This window comes from Pieris napi, chromosome 3 (genome assembly GCF_905475465.1).
Source record: "Pieris napi chromosome 3, ilPieNapi1.2, whole genome shotgun sequence".
Lineage (NCBI taxonomy): Eukaryota > Metazoa > Arthropoda > Insecta > Lepidoptera > Pieridae > Pieris > Pieris napi.
The window spans coordinates 5,263,951-5,277,263 of NC_062236.1; the positions used below are offsets into that span (position 1 = coordinate 5,263,951).

General features: G+C 33.2%; 3 protein-coding genes across 8 annotated transcripts; 1 reads left to right on the plus strand and 2 right to left on the minus strand.

Annotated features, from left to right (window-relative positions):
* Window positions 1-631: 631 nt before the first annotated feature.
* On the minus strand, window positions 632-3,053 carry LOC125063248 (inositol polyphosphate 1-phosphatase). The gene is made up of 4 exons (XM_047669589.1): window positions 2,182-3,053; window positions 1,942-2,086; window positions 1,524-1,723; window positions 632-1,111 (listed from the first exon to the last, which is right to left on the minus strand). Exons 1-4 carry the CDS (start codon window positions 2,615-2,617, stop codon window positions 870-872), a joined length of 1,023 nt encoding a protein of 340 aa, XP_047525545.1. The 5' UTR covers window positions 2,618-3,053; the 3' UTR covers window positions 632-869.
* A 297-nt stretch (window positions 3,054-3,350) lies between these two features.
* Window positions 3,351-4,911, minus strand: LOC125063249 (RNA-binding motif protein, X-linked 2). Its single transcript, XM_047669590.1, has 5 exons — window positions 4,783-4,911; window positions 4,534-4,686; window positions 4,330-4,459; window positions 4,045-4,194; window positions 3,351-3,477 (listed from the first exon to the last, which is right to left on the minus strand). Exons 1-5 carry the CDS (start codon window positions 4,794-4,796, stop codon window positions 3,388-3,390), a joined length of 537 nt encoding a protein of 178 aa, XP_047525546.1. The 5' UTR covers window positions 4,797-4,911; the 3' UTR covers window positions 3,351-3,387.
* Window positions 4,912-11,791: 6,880 nt separating this feature from the next.
* LOC125063235 (transcription initiation factor TFIID subunit 13) lies at window positions 11,792-13,222 on the plus strand. 6 transcript variants are annotated; one of them, XR_007119484.1, is made up of 6 exons: window positions 11,793-11,959; window positions 12,191-12,369; window positions 12,449-12,606; window positions 12,706-12,762; window positions 13,027-13,060; window positions 13,130-13,222. XR_007119484.1 is itself a non-coding variant. In XM_047669572.1 (5 exons), the coding sequence occupies exons 1-4, from the start codon at window positions 11,918-11,920 to the stop codon at window positions 13,029-13,031; spliced, it is 384 nt and encodes a 127-aa protein (XP_047525528.1). In that variant the 5' UTR covers window positions 11,792-11,917; the 3' UTR covers window positions 13,032-13,060; window positions 13,135-13,222. The 6 variants fall into 6 exon arrangements, 2 of the variants coding, with proteins under 2 accessions (XP_047525528.1, XP_047525527.1); XR_007119486.1 differs by having other exon boundaries at window positions 13,135-13,222; XR_007119483.1 differs by having other exon boundaries at window positions 12,706-12,758.
* The last annotated feature ends 91 nt before the right edge of the window (window positions 13,223-13,313 follow it).

Here is a 13,313-nt window from a genome sequence, read left to right on the forward strand (position 1 = left end):
GTATTTTGTTTGAAACGCGCTGTATTTGCACTGACGAATCTAGCTGCGGTTTTGGCCGCGACCAGGCCGCTAGTGCGCTGTTGCCCTTATATATGCTTCTTTACATTCTAATATGTAACCTATAAATTGCAATTAGACTATAAAATGAAACAGTTTTATATGCCTGAAAATATAAACATTTACTGTTCATACACACAACACACAACTTTGTTAATAACATAGAAATTGAAATATAATTAACACATTTAAAGTCTATAACATTTATTGGACATAATACTCAATAATGCCAACATGAAAGATATTTAAAATTTTAATAACTAGATTTTATTAATTATCAGTTTAGCACACGGCAATAATATGAAACGAGGACTGTTGGGCTAGTGGCTTCAGCGTGCGACTCTCATACCTGAGGTCGTAGGTTCGATCCCCGGTTGTGCAGCAATGGACGTATGCATTTAACATTTGCTCGAACGGTGAAGGAAAACATCGTGAGGAAACCGACATGTCTTAGATCCAAAAAGTTGACGGCGTGTCAGGCTGATCACCTACTTGCCTATTAGATTTAAGAATGATCATGAACCTGATTCAGAAATCTGAAGCCAAGACCTAAAGAGGTTGTAGCGCCACTGATTTTTTTTAATAATAAGAAATATAATTAGTAATTAATAATAAATAACTGGATTTCTAAGCTAATCAAGCTGACTTTCACTTAATATGTATATGACTTAGGAATTGCGCATACAGAGAAAAATGCGTTTAAATATTACTAAGCTAAAAAAATGCTAAGCTTGTTGCAAAAAAATAATTTACCTTAAAACAGGAAAAAAACAATGTGTTTATACTAAAATTAGAAATAATGTTAAATACAATTAGACAAATTCTTTTAAAACTTGTTGTATTTCTTCAAATACATGTTGATTTATAAATGCTATAATTCCATGCTTATTGCAGTACATTTGGGTATCCAAATTATCAGGATCATTATATTTTACAAGAGAAAAATCTGTGAAGTTTGTTATGTCACCTCCCAATGATGATAAAATGCTATGTGGTCCACATGTATCCCATCTGAATGTTGTTCCTTTTGAAACAATGTATGCTGTTGCTTCACCTGTAAAGTTACATTTCTTACAGTGAACTAATATGAAATTCTAGCTTTTAGAATAAGTTCTTTCATGTTGTGGTGCTAATTGAACCTTATTATTAGACTAAGAATAATATCTAAAATAGCTTTTTCTTTTTAAGACAATTCACACCAATTGACCTAGTCCCATGCTAAGCTGGTGAAGCTTGTGTTATGGGTACTAAGCAACGGATATACATACTTATTATAGATAGATAGACATATAAATACATATTTAAACACCCAAGACCTAAGCACAACACCAAATGCTCATCACATCGATGTTTGTCTCAGCCGGGGATCGAACCCGGGACCCATGGATTCGCAGACAGGCGTACTAACCACTAGACCAATGAGTCGTCAAATGCTATCTTAATTAAAATACATTAAAAAAAATTACCTAAAGCAACTTTGAGCAGCTTATGTCCTGCTCCTGGAACAGATTGTATTTCCCAACCTAAATCCTGAAACTTGTTTATTACATTTTCGTTTTCAGCACTACTCATTAAAATTATTTTTCTTGGTGAAGAAGTACTTTTTTCGTGAGAACATAATTTTATGTCACCATAATTTATGCCCCAAATAACCCTTCCTGTGCCACTGAAATAAATTTAGACATTCATTTTACATACATCTATTTCCTTAATATGTATTAGATATTAAATTTCCTGTTAACATACAATTTCTATTGCCAAACAAAAATTCTAATGCCAAACTTGAATAATAGTTAAATAGTTTGGTCTATCAGTATAAATTAAATTGTGAATTTAATGAGAGTGCCCACATATTATGGAATAATATACATATTATCAAATTACCCATTGTAAAATGGCTGATTAATTACACCAACAACAGGCTCTCCAGTAGATCTTTTATATGCCCCTATAAGAACTGTGACACACTGAAGACCATGACCGGGTTTAGCTTCTCCACGGACTCCAGCAATAAACTCTGCTGTACCATCTACAACAACAATACAATCCACACTTAGTAGGATGTATATAACAATTTGTATCCATTTCATTGTGTTTTAAAAAATGGTTATTATTATTCATTACCAATTGGATCAATCCAGACTCCTAAATCTGAATAGTCAATTGGTCCTAGATTGGGAATAGTTCCACATTCCATATTTTCTATATCACTGTGAGCTGCTTCAGCCATACATTTAGCTGTCTCTTCAGGTAAAATTATTTTGAGTAAATCAATTGTTCCTTGTAAGGTTTCTTTCAAGGAAATTGTCACACCACCTATGTCTGAGCATTCTTCACCCCGTACATAATCCTTAAGCTCGGGTATATATGACACTATCAATGATTTGGCCGCTTCTTGGGCTAATACATCAGCAATAGTTTTGAAATCTTTATCAAATCGGGGATTAGCATCATTGCTTTTCTCAGCTATTAAAATCGAGTTGTTATTACTGGCACAAGACCGAGCTATGCGCGCCGCTTTCTCCGAGGCAAAAATTAAAATCTCCAAGACATTTGACATTATTTAGCCTCGTTTATCTTGCAAATGTTGTAACTCGATGTTCTTAAACAGTAGCCACTCTTTAAACTAGAATTTAATTTGTAACTAATTTAATAAAGCTAAATCCATCAATGTACTGCGCTTATCGGCTACCGCCTACGGAATTGATTTTTCTTGACGCCAGATCTGGCTCCCTACTCACTACACTATTATATATATAATATATTATATTAGAGCTAGATAAATATGTAGTGTATTATATCCATACAGTTACTTAGTTATAAATCATAATTCAAATTAGATTATTGTATGCAATAGTGTCATCGCGTTATACGCGTTGGATTAATGTATTTATTACATTCTGTTAGAAAATTTTAGATTTATAGTGTCGAAGTTTAGAAACTAGATAAATTCCTAATAATGTTGTGAATTTTTTATTGCAAGAAAACTAAGAAATTTCCAACATAATAATTACACTGTTGAACATTAAATACAAAGATTACCCTAATTGGTTTACTTTGTAACAGCTGTGATAATTTTACCTGTTCGATTACCTAATAAGCCCTAGACACTGAATTACTTATTTTGTCAGAATCGAAACCCAGAACCTTTGGCTACATACACATTAGCAACACAGGGGCAATCTACGATGAATGGGCGATCGTCACTATATAGGTGTAGAGCACCTTATAGTTATTACTGTTGCAGATACACAAAGGATTGGTTCAGAATTATATGAATAATATATTTTGAATTGGTCAATATTTTATTTCATTATAAAGATATGCATATTATTTGCTAGATGACTCAGAATCTGAACTTCGACTTTTCTTTTTCTTCTTTTTACTTTTCTTTTCTTTGTGTGTCCTTTTCTTCTTTTCCTGTAAAAGATTTTTATATACTCAATATTCATTACAAGTTGTAATAAAAGAGAAAAGGAATTCATGCAATCTCTTTAGTTTTTCTATTGGCTTTGCGTTAACATAAAATTATAAGAAATACTGCTATATTACTGTTTGAAAACTCGAAAGTTCAGCATTTATTATTTTCGTTTTATTAGCCATTGCAATTTCTGAATTGTAAAAGAATAATTATGCTTTATTATTATTATGATATATAAGTTTGAATATAGCATAAGCCTGCTATTGGGTGTGGCATAAAACACTTCTTTCGAAGCTTCAAGCCTATGAGCCCCCGAAAAATTATGGAACTGGACCGCTTGGAGCACCAAACTTGTCAGCGATGGAGCATGTTCCGACCTTAAACCCACAAGGCTGTATCCTATCCCCAACCCTATTTCTTCTGCATATCAATGATATGTTGTAACTTAGCAACATTTATTGCTATGTGGACGACAGTGAAAGGGATGCTCTTTACACTGACAATGTAGGTATTTCCTGGGCAGTTGCCAATCAGTACCGGCATAAATTTGTATCTGAAATTGAAACCTTTTTGATATCTGTCACAGGTTGATGCTGAATACTTGGTGCACATCCTTCTGTTCTGATGGAAGCTGTAATTTCATCCAGCTTTGACATTTCAGCATTAGGTGCTTTATATTGTTCACAGTGGTCAACTCTTATTGTTCTTCCTAATATCTGTAGGTAGATTAAATTATTATATTAATGTTTATTAAAATTGCAATACATACAATACATTCTGATAAAGATGAAAATATAATTTGCGCATATAATGGAGATTTCTTTAAAAGCAATGTAAATTAAAACAATAACCTTAATTCCATTTAAATTATCAACAGCTAATATAGTTGATCTTTGGTCTTCATAACAGATAAATGCAAACCCTCTCGATTTTCCAGTTGCTTTGTCTCTTACTAAATTAATATTAACAATTTCTCCATACCTGTAAATTAGGAACATGTAATAAAACTTAATGAATGAGGAACATACACTGAAAAAGTTTTTATTTATCCTTACTGGGAAAATACACAAATAATGTCGCCTTCTGTGAGATCATAAGGCAGTCCACCAATAAATATCCAAGCGCTGTTTTTATATTGATCGTGCCAAGAACTTTTAGAATTGCCTGACAATTCGCGTTCACTTAGCTTGAGAACATTTTTAATATTTCTGCAAGTTAATAGAAACGAAATATAAGTAATGCTCGGTAACTATTCTAATGATAAGTATATCGATATAAAAAGATACCATCTATTTAATACTCACGTCATAGGATTCATGATTTGTAATCCTACTTTTACAAGTGGTAATTAAAAAAAAACATAAACATTTGTGAAAAATACGACTAATAAACATATATTTAAAATGTTATAGCCTATACGTTTTTTTTTTTTTGAGTTTATGGCCTGGTATCTAGACCTTTAGGCCAGCCTATACGTTTTTTTATAGTAAACGCATAGATACTTAATATAATATACTAATATAGTAGATAGTCACTATTTAGTAAGCCCAATTGAACTTAAATCTCATTTGACACCTCTTTAAAAGTTAATAACGAAACCTTGTAACGGCGACAATAATATATATTATTTAATTATTCGGAGGAGTGCACAATTATTTAAAATATTTTAAATTTAGATTACATATTAATTGTAATAATGTTAATAGATGGTAGTTTATATATATATGTAGTAGTACAATTTTATTTCACTAATGAACCATTCTAAAACTAATAAACAATTTTTAGTCTACTAATTCTTTATTCTTGAGTCTAGTCTGTCACTGAACCGGGAACCCGTCTGAAGCTAAAACTAACATATTATGTCAAATAAGATTTATAAAATTGGCCCTACTCTACAACAGACGGGACAAGCAAAGTACCACAGATCCAAACGTATATGTATTAATAATTATTATTGTAGCAACAAGTCTAAACATAAATATTAGGTTAGAAAAAAAGCGCGGGAAACTTCGTTCATGGTAGACGTATTTTTCACGGTGTTGAATATTTAATTTAATTTTACTAGTTAAAACGCAGAGGATAAGCTGGTAGTTTTAATTTTTGTATTATATGTAATCTTTATATCATATTTGTGTATAGTGTCATCGTGTAGTCGGTAAGTTTTTGTAATTTCTGTAAATATTGTATGAACAAGCCCCCCGATCTAGGTCGGGGGGATGATGGCCTTGTTGGCTTGAATCTCCCTGTGGGATCAAATGTATCTGTTGGTTCACAAGATGAATTTGACAAAATGGATACCGATTGTTCGGTATCATCTCAAACAGGTGAAGGAAGTCGTAAACGAACACGTTATTTGCGCCTTTGTCGGCAATGTACGAAAATTAAGAAAAAGAAAGGTAGTGGCTCTAGCGGTGATTACTGTCAGTGCGAAAGCTTATGCAATGTAGAAGATGAGTCAATTTTAATTAAAAAGGTTACTTCAAAACCTATATCTCAATCCACGTCATCTCCACACTTGCAAAATAATAATAATTCACATAGCACATCCTCTCGACCATCAACATCTTACACGGAAAATTCAAATATCTCTCAAGACTCTAACGCGGGAAATTTAAACAACACCACAACTTCAGTAACCAATACGGACCCCCGTTCGATTGGCCGTGCTGAATATGTTTCTACCGATGTTTCCCCTTATTTTATACATGTTCAACGTATTCAAAGTTCACCTGACGATGGGACTATTCTCCATCCAATAACATTTGGCAATTTTTTAAAGCAGAACAAATTTAATAATATTATTCCCGGAAGTGTAAAGCGTATAGGAAGAAACAGGTGCGTAGTTGGCTTTTCCGATTATAAAGACGCCAATAATTTTCTTAACTGCAATCTTTTGGAAACGAAAAAGTTAAAAGCCTTCATTCCCACTTTCAGCGTAACAAGAATGGGTCTAGTTCGCGGGGTCCCTGTAGATTGGAGTGTAGAGGAAGTTCAACAAAATGTATCCGTACCTATAGGCTGCGGCAAAATACTTAAAATAAGACGTTTGAATCGCAAGGTAAAAATTAATGACTCGGTTTCTTGGAAACCCTCTGAATCAGTTGTATTAACATTTGATGGGCAAGTTTTACCAAAAAGGATTTTCATGTGTTATAATGCTCTTCCAGTAGAAATATATATTTATCCTACCATACAATGCTATAAATGCTGCCGTTATGGTCATACCAAAGTTCAATGTCGTTCTAAGACTCCAATATGTTATAACTGTGGAGGTCAACATGCAGGTGTATCATGTGACAGGTCAGATAAAGATCCTCTGTACTGTGTAATGTGTGAAGTCGAAGGGTCCCATTCAGCGATAGATAAGTCATGTCCAGAATTTGTGAGACAGACAGAAATCAAAGTTAAAATGGCTCAGAGCTGCATGTCTTATGCCGAAGCCAGTAAATATTTTTCTTCTATTAAGCCTTCATACGCAGATGCATTAAGTTCAACAATTCCGGAAGTACCAAAACCCGTATATCCTTCCGCAGCGAAGTCTGTATCTCGTGATAATTCTACTAATGCCTCAAATAAAAAGACAATATTCTTAAAACCTCGCTCTCCTCGTAAACCACAACATGGTTATGATCGTGTTGCTCATTATAATGTTTTAAAAGATTTCCAAGTTCCAGAGCCTAAAAATGGCAGTGCTCTGGTTGGACACAAAAATAAAGAAGAAGAAAAATCTGATGTATTAGAAATGATACTAGCATTATTAACTAGTTTAATAAACTCAAACTTATTGAAACCGTCCCACGTTGCCTCTATTAATGAAAAAATTAAATCAGTTAATGTTATTAAAAATAATGGATTCCAAGATAATTCAATGGAATTGCAGGAGTGTTGTTCCAAAGAAACATGATTTGATATATTTGATAAATAAACATTCTCCCGTTGTTGTTGCGTTATCTGAAACGTGGTTGAAGCCAGGGTACCTATTAAGGATCCCAGGATATACCTGCTTGCGTGATGATAGATTTGATGGCCATGGTGGCGTAGCGTTACTTGTCAGGAACTCAATTAATTTTTCTGAAATAGCGTTTTCTTCATTAATCTCTAATGATGCCATTAATATTGTCGGCATAAAAATTGATAATATTTCTATAGTTTCCATTTACCTAGCTCGTTCCTCTTTTGTTATTCTCAATAGCGTTAATAATTTACTTTCTTCACTTAGTCGTCCATTCCTTCTATTGGGTGACTTTAACTCTCATCACCAAATGTTTGGTTGTGGCACTACTGACTCCAATGGTGTACGTTTAGTTGAAATATTAGATTTACATAATTTGTGTTTACTTAATACTGGCTCACCAACCAGACGTACAAAGCCTAATGAAAAGCTTAGCGCGGTTGACTTATCAATTTGTACTCCAGATCTTGCTTCTTCTCGTTCTTGGTACACTTCATCATCTACTTTTGGCAGTGATCATTTCCCGATTATCATATCCTCACCTATTAGACGCTCTCCTTATCAAAAACGACAACCTCGTGTGAAATATAAATTAAATAATGCTGATTGGCTTGCATTTAAAATCCTTGTCGAATCTAAAATAAATGATTTGCCTGAATTAGTTAGCGGTGGTGAGACCAATTCCTCTAAAGCTTTGGCTACATGTTTAATAGAATCTGCCGATCAGATTTTTTCTGTCAAACGAAATCCGTCAAATAAGATTCCTTTTCCTCCATGGTGGGATAGAGAATGTATGGTTGCTGTAAGCAGAAGAAAGGAAGCTGAGAGAGTCTATGCTGAGGACATGTCCAATGAAAATTTAGATATTCTCAATGAAGTTATTAGTACCACACGTAAATTCCTCAGAGATAAAAAGCAAGCAGGCTGGAAAAATTTTTGTACTTCTTTATCTCCTTCTACGTGCCCTTCAGAAGTTTGGACAAGTATTAAACGTTTTCGATCTGCTTTCAAAGAATCTTTATCATCGTCTTCACTTCCCCCTTTTTTAACAAATGCCTTTTTAGACAGATTAGCTCCTCCATCAGCTGCTGAATCGATCTACTTTCCTTTGGAATCGTCTTTGATAGATGACACTTCCTCTTTAAACTCTCCTTTTTCATTACATGAATTGAAAGGTGTGCTTTCACATGTTAAAGATTCATCTCCTGGTCAGGATGGTATTATGTACTCATTTTTATCTCATCTTGGTGATACTGCCTTAATGTATTTTTTAAATTTAATAAACTCCGTCATGGTCACAGGTAATATTCCTGAAACATGGAAGTCTCAAGAAGTTATAGCGATTAAAAAACCTAACAAACCTACCAATGATGTTGCCTCATATAGACCTATTGCGTTGTCCTCCGTTTTAACTAAAATTGCTGAACATCTTGTGAAGAATCGTTTGGAATGGTTTATAGAAAACAATAATTTAATAGCCAATAGTCAATACGGTTTTCGGAAGTCAAAATCTACAATAGACAATTTAGCTATATTGACCACAGATATTCGCATAGCTTTTTCGCGTGATGAAGATATTGTTGCTGCCTTTTTGGACATCTCTGCCGCCTATGATAATGTGAACATTTCTATTCTACAACGCAAATTATTAGAGCTACAGGTTCCTACGTTATTAATACGTTTTATCATCAATTTACTATCATGCAGATACATATCATTAATCGTTCAGAAAGATGGTAATATTACCGAGTTAAAGCGTACAGTTTTTAAAGGCCTTCCCCAAGGTTCGGTACTAAGCCCACTTTTATATAATATTTACACGTATGATTTAGAATTATCTATAAATTCCCATATAAATGTGCTACAATATGCAGATGATCTTCTTTTTTATTCCGTTGATAAATCTGTGGTTAAGGCTTGCAATTCCATGTCTAGTTCACTTAATTGTCTTAATATCTGGTTAGTTAAAAATGGCCTAGATCTATCAGTTTCCAAAAGTTCTATAGTCGTATTTTCCAAAAAACGCACAACTCCTATAATAAATGTGACCTTCAATGGTCAATCTTTGCCACTCCAAACAAAAATTAAATTTTTAGGAGTTATATTGGATTCAAAATTGTCTGGACTTGCCCATTATGAACATGTTGTTATGAAATGTGCACAGCTGCTTAACATCATGAAATGCCTTTCAGGTGTATGGTGGGGTGCTCATCCGTTTTCTATGAAACTTGTGTATAACGCTCTTATAAGATCTGTTTTAGATTATGGCACATTTCTCTTAGATGGAGGAAGTGTCTTGGGAAGTAAAAAACTTGATGTCATTCAGTCAAAAGCTTTGAGAATTGTGACAGGAGTAATGAAATCAAGCCCATCCAATGCTTTACAAGTAGAATGCTGCGATCCTCCTTTAAAATTAAGAAGGCAATTTTTAAGTGATCGATTCTTGTTCAAATCTATGCAGTTTTCTAACCACCCTCTACATGGAAGGCTGCATGAATTGAACAATATTATTTATACATCCCGTTACTGGCGTCACAAATCATTACCATGTCTAATAATAAGCTTTCGTAAATTTTTAACATTACACAGCCGCATTCATCGATCTCCATCATTACCCATATTTATGACACAATTCAATTCTTTAATTCTTGATCCGGATATAAGATATAATATAGGCGTCCGTAAGCAAGATATTCTGGAAACAAATATTCGTTTCATGAGTAGCGTTGAGGAACAAAATTGGGAAGGTTGGGATTATATTTTTACAGATGCCTCTAAAATCTCTGTTGATGATTGTGTTGGAGTTGGTCTAATTCATTGGCAACATAAAATAATTCAAAAGATTAAACTTCCTCCTGAATCCTCGGTTTTTACTGGAGAGTGTTTTGCTCTTTTAAAAGCTTTAGAACTAGTTATTTTATTAAAATCTAAAAGTACAATCATATTTTCAGACTCAAAAAGTGCACTACAATCTCTTGAAAAATTTCCTTTCCAAATGAAACTTTGTTATCCTATTATTTGCGAAATACGTGATAAGCTTTTAATATGTTCTCAAAGAAATTACACCGTTATCTTTGCATGGATTCCAAGTCACAGTGGAATTAAAGGAAACGAGAAAGCCGATGAGCTTGCTAAAGAAGCTATAAAGGATGGAGACATAGTCCCATACATTAATTATTGTCATGATTTAGCTGCTCTTCCGAAAACCCATCTTTGGGAGTCATGGAATGATGTTTGGTTGAGAAGCAGCAAGTTCAAAGGCAAACATTATGCTGAAATTCAACCCAGGATCCCCAGTAGACCATGGTTCTTTGAGGTTAAAAGTTCTAAAACTGTCACTTCTATCATTTCCAGAATGCGTTTAGGACATGTTTGTACACCTCATCATTTAGCAAGGCTTCGTATTATTGATAGTAATATTTGTGAGTGTGGAGAAGATATTGGTGACCTTGACCATATTTTCTTTTCTTGTTCCCAATATGACCGTACCTCCTTTCTGAATTCTTTACAATCACTTCATGTTCCGTTTCCGACTAAAATCTCCTGCCTTTTGCTTTATCCTTTATTGTATTATAATGTATTATCTTCTTTCATAATCTATAATAATATTAAGATGTAATATGTTTATGTACATATTTTATTTTTAACCAGCTTATCCCTTTATTTCCTTCTGATGTCTTTGTTTATTTTTTTTCGCGTGTAGTTTCCCAACCTTTTACTTGAAACTGGCATAAAGTTGAAGCTGTTGCCATAATATTAAAAAAAAAATAAAAAAAAAAAAAAAAAAAAATATTAGGTTATTATTGTTTACTTTAGCTCAGTATCTCACTGACATAAAAATCCTCAAAAAAAAAATCGGTTGTCTGTAAAGTCGGTTTACTGACGATAGTTGAACGTGACAACGGCACGAATCGCTCACTCAAGTAGGAGAGAGACAGATGTCGAACGCTGAAGAGCGCGGAGTCCAATTGTGCCTCTCTGTCGCTTCGCGCTCTCGCTTGCACTTCAAGCCTTAAATGGAATGCCTCAGAGCGAGGTAACGCCGCATGAGTCATGTTTTTCGTGCGTGCAGCCGGCTCCATCGAATTATAAGACGTTGTCACGTTAAAAATTTGAAGACATTTTGTTCTTTCCAGTGTATGCATTTATGTATAAAAATAAATGAGGTACCATTCACAATGGAATACCATATATATTAGATATCTATGTCCCACTGTATATACATACATATATGTCTAGATACCAGGCCATAAACTCCAAAAAAAAAAAAAACATACATATATATGGCCTAAAGGTCTAGATACCAGGCCATAAACTCCAAAAAAAAAAAAACATACATATATTACATATATACTCATGGCCTCTTGACAGTTGACAGTCTTAAATGACAATAAATTAAACCGATGTTCCGTTTGTATATACATAATATCAAGATTAAAATTTTGCTATTAGTAAATAAATAGTTTAATTTGTAAATTAATATTCAAATGGCGACTCCAACTCCTGATACTTCTGAACAATACGATCAGGTAAACCAACAACTTCTCTTCATTGTGTCTGTCTCCATTTATTAGTTTATTACTGTTAAGAAACACATTGATTGATTAAGTATTAACATATAGGAAAGAGCGTTCATCCCTAACACAGGTTCTTGAACCTAAAAGGGATGCACTAAAATATAGATTTAACTACTTAATAAAGAATTTGTTTTTTGTTTTTTTTTTGTTTATTGATAAATTACCAAAGAATGTTATTTCTAGTTCGAAGATGATGAGTCTGAACAGCAATTGGGAGCTACAGCATCTGGGCGTAAACGACTATTCAGTAAAGAACTTCGCTGTATGATGTATGGCTTTGGAGATGATCAAAATCCATACACAGAGAGTGTTGATTTCCTAGAGGATCTGGTTATCGAATTTATTACAGAAACTACTCATAGGTATTGTGGACTATAATTTATTAAAAAGCCTTAATAGCTTGTTAACTGATATGTACGAAATATACTTTTATATTTTCAGAGCTATGGAAGTTGGTAGACCAGGTAGAGTTCAAGTAGAGGATATAATATTTCTTGTTCGTAAAGATTTCCGAAAATATGCTAGAGTTAAAGACCTTCTTACAATGAATGAAGAATTAAAGAAAGCTCGAAAAGCTTTTGATGAAGTAAAATATGTTGGTGAGTAATATTTGATGTTCATGGAATGTTTTGTTAAACATTTATTGTTTGAAATTAATAAATATTTTAACAACTAAAACCGGCATTCTTATATTATAGAAGATCAACAATAATATTGGCAGTTCATGTGATGCCCATGCTTCTAGAGTGATGCAAGTAATTTATTTTTTAAACACATTGCTTTTGTGTTTTGCACAATGTTACTAATTATTATATAAAGAAAATAGGCTGTGTTTAACATTAACATTTGTCGTTAGATATTTTAAATAAATAATTAATTATAAGGGATTACTGGGAAATATTTTGTAGTTTTCATAATAAACATGTCTTATGTATCCGCAACAGCTGAATTGTGTAGTATTTGTAGAACAAAATGGTAGTGTATATAACACTGTATAATTTATTTATTTGTTATTTCAGAGTGATAACTTTAAATAAAAATTGGACAAAAACTGTAAGTATTGCTTCAAATTGTGAAACTGACAGTAATCGAATATTTCAGTTAATTTTATTTTGTTTTTAGTACAGTCTGGATGCACAATGATTGCTGTCCTAGAAAGATTCCTAGACATGAAGTACTGTACTGCAGAAAATAATAAAGTTGGAATTAATGTTATACATGTTTTTGTTGTTGTTATTAAATTATATTATTGATGACATGTGCAAAGGTCATATAATTTCACCTTTGCAATGAGCCTATGCATTAA